The sequence below is a fragment of the Manduca sexta genome, unplaced genomic scaffold (genome assembly GCF_014839805.1).
Source record: "Manduca sexta isolate Smith_Timp_Sample1 unplaced genomic scaffold, JHU_Msex_v1.0 HiC_scaffold_1109, whole genome shotgun sequence".
Lineage (NCBI taxonomy): Eukaryota > Metazoa > Arthropoda > Insecta > Lepidoptera > Sphingidae > Manduca > Manduca sexta.
This window is the reverse complement of record NW_023591941.1, coordinates 1-7522: the sequence shown is the minus strand read 5'-3', so window position 1 is coordinate 7522 and position 7522 is coordinate 1. Positions and strand designations below refer to the sequence as shown.

General features: G+C 38.1%; 1 protein-coding gene and 1 pseudogene across 1 annotated transcript; one reads left to right on the top strand and one right to left on the bottom strand.

Moving 5' to 3' along the window:
- Positions 1-1245: 1245 nt before the first annotated feature.
- On the bottom strand, positions 1246-2189 carry LOC119191146 (annotated as a pseudogene).
- Positions 2190-5593: 3404 nt separating this feature from the next.
- Positions 5594-6573, top strand: LOC119191145 (attacin-E-like). The gene is made up of 3 exons (XM_037445035.1): positions 5594-5856; positions 5940-6137; positions 6226-6573. Exons 1-3 carry the CDS (start codon positions 5666-5668, stop codon positions 6425-6427), a joined length of 591 nt encoding a protein of 196 aa, XP_037300932.1. The 5' UTR covers positions 5594-5665; the 3' UTR covers positions 6428-6573.
- The last annotated feature ends 949 nt before the right edge of the window (positions 6574-7522 follow it).

Here is a 7522-nt window from a genome sequence, read left to right as displayed (position 1 = left end):
TAAAGGCTGCAAAATCTTCGAAACGCGGAGAAAACTAGAATATTAAAACCGCGATAAAATCCGAAAAATAGTTAATATTAGTGTCTTTATTTTACCTTAATAACTAGCAAGCTCCAATTTTCTCAGAACACAGGTTATAGCGAATATAATGACAATAATGAAGCCTAAAACTCGTGCAGAGCGCGATTGTTAGCCGTATTTAACTAGTTTCTATTTTGTGTAGTATGAAGCCGAATGTCCCAAAAGCATCGGCTCCTGTCATATCTATACGATTATATTATAAAGCTGAAGAGTTTGTTTGTTTAATTGAACGTGCTAATCTCAGAAATGACTGCTTCGTATTGAAAATTGGATAGTCCATTTATCGAGGAAGGCCATAGGCTATATAACATCACACTATGATCAACAGGAACGGAGCATCAATAGAAAATGTTCCAAATATAGAGAAAATTTATTCCTTTTATGAGTTTCCTTTGCTTGCACTACGTTAACTATTAAAATTACGCGACAATAATGTATGACGAAATAATTCCTCTTAAAATCTTCTAAAAATATATTATAAAGCAAAGTACCTGTCGCATCTGTCTACCAGTCTGAATGTGATAAACTCAAAAACTACCCAACGGATTTCGATGTAATTTGCTAAGGATATAGTTTGAGATCCTGGAAGGACAGACTACTTTTATCCCAGTAAAATATATAGCAAATCTTTGTCCCGGATAAATTTTCTAACACGGGCGGAGACGCAAGCAAAAGCTTGTTATATATACAACCCAGTGACGACATGAACTAGTCCCTCGCCTCATGATTAGTGTTTCATCTCCTTATCAAATGTATCAGTAACTTTATATTATAAAATATCGAATTAAGGCATTGCTGACCCTGAATAGTTGAAGTCAGTTCAAGATTAGCTTTATACTATTCTAGTGTACTAGTTTGAAGGCTGTTACTTATGGGTAATTTAATTTACTGGGAATTATGTGATTTATTAAATCTCGGTAAAATAAATCTTCTTGCCGTTCCTGCTGTCCTTGGGACAATGTGGAACATGTGATATTACTATAAAACTCGAGTCGGTATTAGGGTGTTAGGGAAGTAGATAGGTATTATAATGCAATAATTGCTAGTATAAGTCTTAATAATACAAAGTAATAATTTATACTTATTTATTTAAAAATATTTAAATATATTGGTATAAAATACTCAACATTAAAATTACAACTTTTTGTTTGCAAAAACGAAATATCACAGAAATGGTTTTATTTTTCTGTTTTTGAAACTCCGCCTTAATACTGAACTACCAAAACTTGCTAAATGAGAAGCCGATGTTGGGTGTCCAGTCGGACTTGAAGTTGGGCATCTCGAACTCTTGTAGTCGGCGTTGAAGTCGAGCGAGGTGGTCTTGTCGCGGAACAGGTTCAGCTTGCCGCCCACGGAGTAGTCGTTGCGGTCGAAGAGAGGCGTGTGCGCAGCGCTCGCCGACGCGCCCACCTTGTCCCTGAAACACGAGAGCACAACCACCGTCACTACTGCCACATGCTAGCAGAGGGCTGACGAACAACAACTAGAGACCAGCTCATACTCACTTGAACATGTAGTCGACGCCGCCGCCGAAGGTGTTGAAGTCGGGCGCGTGTGGAATATCCGGCATGGTCCTGGTGGCCAACGCCTTCACGTCTAGGTTGTGGTTGTCGTTATGGAACACGTTCAACTTGCCGGCTGCCGTCAGCTTGTCACCGAAGCTGGGTATATGTGTGTTTGTAAGAGTAGCGCCGTGTCCATTGCTGCAAGAGTAACCCACTATAAGTAACGTTCGGAAGAAGAACTACGAGAGAGTCAATGGTCGATGACGTAAAGCATTACTCACACGTTGTTGTACGCCAGGCCCGCTGTTGCGCTGCTCATCTTGAGGTTCTTGTCGAGGTCGAGGCCGCCGATGGCGCTGAAGACGTTCTTGTCGTCGCCTGCGAACGGCACCTTGAGGACCGCTCCGGAGGTGCCGTCCGAGTTGACGGTGACCGAGCCGTGTGTGTCACGCCTTACCCTTGATACCATCATCGGCACCAACACCACATCTTTGTCGATGTGTCGGCTCTCTGCGCCCACCAGCGCCAGCGCAACGAGGAAGAGGCACGACAGGGACATGGTGTATCGATCTCGGGTCACAACGATAAGTGATGCTGCTGTCGTCTGCGTCTCAGTTTATATACGTCGCAGCGCGCACGGTATTGATAAGGAGTGCAGCCCCTAGTCCGCGCCCGCGTGGGAAATCTCGGGAATAACCGAGATGTTTAGAACTTATCCGTGAACCGATTTCATGCGGTCACTTTGCTCTTATTTTTATCGACGTTATATAAGGAAAATATTCCTTGTTTATCAAAAGGTTATGATCTCATACTACGAAAGGGTCTCTGTAATAAATTCGCAAATGTTTAATATACAGAAAGTATATTCCACTGAAGAACCAATAAAAAAATGACATTATTTTGTCATTCATTTATCTGACCAGGTAACTTTTGTGCGGTTTTTTCTTACTGGACCATGGACCATATATATATGGGGACCACAGTACCTCGGTGATTCCTTCTAGCTAGATGCGTTGGAAGAGGCACTTGTACAGTCAGCAACAGAAGTCGTTGAACATAATTTGTTTCCAATATTTCCTAATCATTATCATTTACCATAAGTTGCTGATTAATTTAAAACAAAACAACTTGTCATAAATGAACTACAAAAGTAGCTGAACGCTGTCAAACCATTAACTGCTAAACATTACTAGCGACAATTTTTATGATCTGTAATATATACAAATGTGGCTGAAATTAGCAAATTCTTTGTTTTATATGCAAGCTTTTTTTCTATTCGTTAAATTGAACCCATCAAGCTTCAAGACACCAATATCGCGAAGCGCAGCGCACCGCGTTTTTACTATCAAAACATTGTCGAATAAATACAACAATCCAGGATGTTATTTAAATTGTTATTTTGTAACATACTAGCTTTGGCTCGCTACTCTGCCCGCGTGAAAAGTTTTTCAAAGATAAAAGTCGTGCTTTATATTTACCCTGGATAGAAAGTAGCGTGTAGGGCTTAAGAGTAATGTAGCTTCCTATTAATGAAATATTTTCAAAATCAGTTAAGTAGTTCCTGAGTTTAGCGCATTCAAAGAAACAAACCCTTTAGGTTTATATAATAGTATATATTGAAGTTAATATCCAGAATTATAAATTTTAAGTATGAACAAAACATCATAATATATTAGAAAGTAATATTATAACATTAAGAGAAATAGGTTAATTACATTTTAAACATCCTATTTTATAGAGCACTGGCCGGTTTAAAACAAATGTGTAAATTCAAAATTATTCTGACAGGAGATTCTCCTCGAAGGTTTCAACGTAAACGTCAGTTAATTTTTATATTTTTAATGATGTACGATGCTTTTTGCCCGCGGCTCCACCCGCGATATAAAGTTTTTCGGGCTAAAGTTTTCCCTTATAAAAGTCACGCTATATATTTTCCCGTAAGCCTATATTCTTCCCAGGGTCTCAAACTGTCCCCATACCAAATTTCATCTTAATACGTTGGGTAGTTTTTGAGTTTAACACGTTCAGGCAGACAGATGCAGCGGGGACTTTGTTTTATTATATATTTATGTAGAACTTTTAAGAGGAACAATCCCGTCATACATCATTGTTGCATAATTTTAACCGTTTAAGCAGCGCACGCAACAGAAGCTCTCAAAACTAATAAATTTTGCCCGTTTTGCAACATGTTTCATTACTGCTCCGCTCCTATTGGTCATAGCGTAATGATATATAGCCTATAGCACTCCACTAACAAAGGGTTATCCAACACAAAAATATTTTTGCAGTCTAATCCGGTAGTTCCTGAGATTAGCGCGGTCAAACAAACAAACAAACTTTTCAGCTTTATATAATAGTATAGAAGTATAGATTCAATATTTAGATTCATCAACTAATGCATTGTCAAGTTATAAAATGTTTAGCGACTTTTGTAACATTGAAATGATAACCTCAATCTGTACTCGTCTTTGGTAAGTGATTTGTGGTCCGTTTCAATGTTCAGGTGTTTTTGTAATTAGTATTTGTTCATCGACTTTTGTTGCTGATCGTACATGCCACAAGCACAAAAATATCTGAACAAATTAAAAACTTCATAACGCTTCAACGCATTACCTTCGGTCAAATTATGGTTTCATCTATATTAAAACGAATCTCTATTTCCCTTGGTCGTCGCATCACGCGACAACGGATGGAACAATGCGCTAATTCTTATTTGTTGTGTTAATTAATCAAGTCAGGAGAAGGTTCTTATGATAGAAAAATTGAGGAAGTTGAGCGAGTTGAGTTGAGAAAATTTTGGGAAATTCAAGAAAACTTAACGACTATATTAATTTTATATGACTGTCAGTTGTTTGAAATAACTGTCAGTGATTAACAAAATGCGCGCTGCAAATTCATCGTTAAGATAGGACAATGTCTGTCAGATCAGCTAGTCTAAAATAAAGTAAACCTTATAAAGAATAATTTTGTTGAAGATGAAACGATTGTTGATATGGACATAAAAGTTTAGAGGTGATTTGAAGTTTAGAACTTATTCCACTACTTATGTGGCTGTACCTTATACTAAATATCGAATATAACACCCCTTTTTTGTGTTGGTGGTTATGAAACTCATTTGATAAATCCATGTAGTCTTGTAGACCTATCATTTGACCTCTCTGTCGCTACTGCTGTATTGCGTTTTAGATATTTATGTTGCTATATTTGCGTAATATTTTGCTTTGAACAGTAGCGTCGTTTATTTGTGAATAGATATAGATAATATTATTATATCATATTTCACTATGGACACTAGTAGGTACTTAGGCTAAATATGAAAAGTTTGAAGTTAGATATAGCGTTAATATCAGAAATTTAATTTGAAATACTTTTTACTTCTGATTTTTTTTACATTTATTTACACAGCATTTTCGATGGTTGTTAACCCTGCTGATATACACATAACACTTTTCAAGTCCAATTGATTATCAAGGAGGAGATTAAAATGATGTAATTGAAAAGTTATTGTGCTACAAATTTTGCGCAAAAGTCATACATATTATGTTATGGGAGATAAGGCAGGCAAAACAAAGTAGATATACGTGATAGCTTTACAAAAAAATTTAAACCATAAAATTGAAAGCATTTTGATCATTTTCTGGCTTTAACTTTTGACCCTTTTGTCTTATTCGCACGATAAAATAATAATCGGCCTGATAACTACCACAATCAATACAAATTTACATTAATAATTCATTCCGAGTATAAAATCCCATACATCAAACAAAAATAATAAATGATATCCCCATAACTTAAACAAGTAAATAATAATGTTATTGTAACCTCAGATCATTGCCAATTCCCTACGTTGCGGTGGATTCTCGAGAATTCCCACGCCGGCACGTATAAGGGGCTGCACTTCTTATCAATACTACATGCGCTGCGACGTATATAAATTGAGACGCAGGCGAAAGCGACATCACTCATCGTCGTGACCCGAGATCGATACATCATGTCCCTGTCGTGTTCTCTTCCTCGTTGCGCTGGCGCTGGTGGGCGCAGAGAGCAGATACATCGCCGACGATGTGGTGTTGGTACCGATGATGGTATCACGGGTAAGGCGCGACACACACGGCTCGGTCACCGTCAACTCGGACGGCACCTCCGGAGCGATCGTCAAAGTGCCGTTCGCAGGCAACGACAAGAACATCTTCAGTGCCATCGGTGGTCTCGACCTCGATAAGAACCTCAAAATGAGCAGCGCCACAGCCGGCCTGGCGTACGACAACGTGTGAGTAATGCTCTACATCATCGATCAATGACTCCCTCGCAATGCTTCTTCCGAACGTCACTTATAGTGAGTTACTCTTGCAGCAATGGACACGGCGCTACTCTTACAAAAACGCATATACCCAGCTTCGGTGACAAGCTGACGGCAGCCGGCAAGTTGAACGTGTTCCACAACGACAACCACAACCTGGACGTGAAGGCGTTGGCCACCAGGACCATGCCGGATATTCCACGCGCGCCCGACTTCAACACCTTCGGCGGCGGCGTCGACTACATGTTCAAGTGAGTATGAGCTGGTCTCTAGTTGTTGTTCGTCAGCTGACAGCCGGCGTGTGACAGTAGTAACGGTGGTTGTGCTCTCGTGTTTCAGGGACAAGGTGGGCGCGTCGGCGAGCGCTGCGCACACGCCTCTCTTCGACCGCAACGACTACTCCGTGGGCGGCAAGCTGAACCTGTTCCGCGACAAGACCACCTCGCTCGACTTCAACGCCGACTACAAGAAGTTCGAGATGCCCAACTTCAAGTCCGACTGGACACCCAACATCGGCTTCTCATTGACCAAGTTTTGGTAGTTCAGTATTAGGGTAGAGTTTTAACAACAGAAAGTGTAAAACCATTTTTGTGATATTTTTGTAAATAATTATGTATTTCATCTCAACTTTTGTAATTAGGTATAACTTTTTGATAAATGTAAATAAATATTAATTACGTAATACTACACGATCTTTATTATTTTCTGTCCTTTCTACACTGACAGTCATTGTTCAAAAAGCTAAAATAGTCAATTCCAATATAATTAAAATATTTTCTGACTGTTCGCTGTACAATCTAAAGTGTAATATAAGTATAGAACTCAATAATTTATTCATTCATTAATAAAATAAATATATGATAAAAAAAACAGTCTCCAACAAAGGTCATCAATTTAAAAATGCACTATCTATTTATTGGTTGCAGCTATCTTTTTTAGATACTGATTTAATGAAACTTGTACTAGTCTTATGACCGTTAGATATCTTCCCTCGTGTTCCCTGCGTCGTCGTAATATTTTTTTTTATTAGGTTCACAAAACTGGTTGTACACGGTAAACAGAGTTCAAGACAAAAATATTACATTATGTTCATTAACAAAAGTGAACAACCTTCTTGAAGTGAACACAACATGCATTAAATCTAAATTTCGGCTTAAATTATATTAAATATCAAGAATATACTATAAACAGTTAGGGTAACAAAGTAACAGTGCGAAATAATACTGAAAAGGAAAGACTAGACAAAAAGAAAAACAATGCAATAAACTTAATAAACATAACATTTTAGGAACTTCGAATACTTAAGTCTAACATTATAATATTTAAGTATTTATAATAACCATATTATACTAAATAACTGATTTTAGCTCATTTTTAAATGAGGAAACCGATGAACAGAATATATCTATCAAGTGACAATTCAAATTGTAAGAAGAGCACATTCTATATATTGGTGAATTGCGACTAAGGTTGGTCTGATACCGAGGGAGACTGAACGTTGTTCTGTAATGAAGGCGGCTGGAAGCACGCTGCACAAGAAAGTTTAATTTTTGCAGCAGAGTGGGACTATCAACGTTTCCAACTACAATTTTCTTTAGAAATACTATATCCGCTATCTTTCGTCTGAATTCGAGTG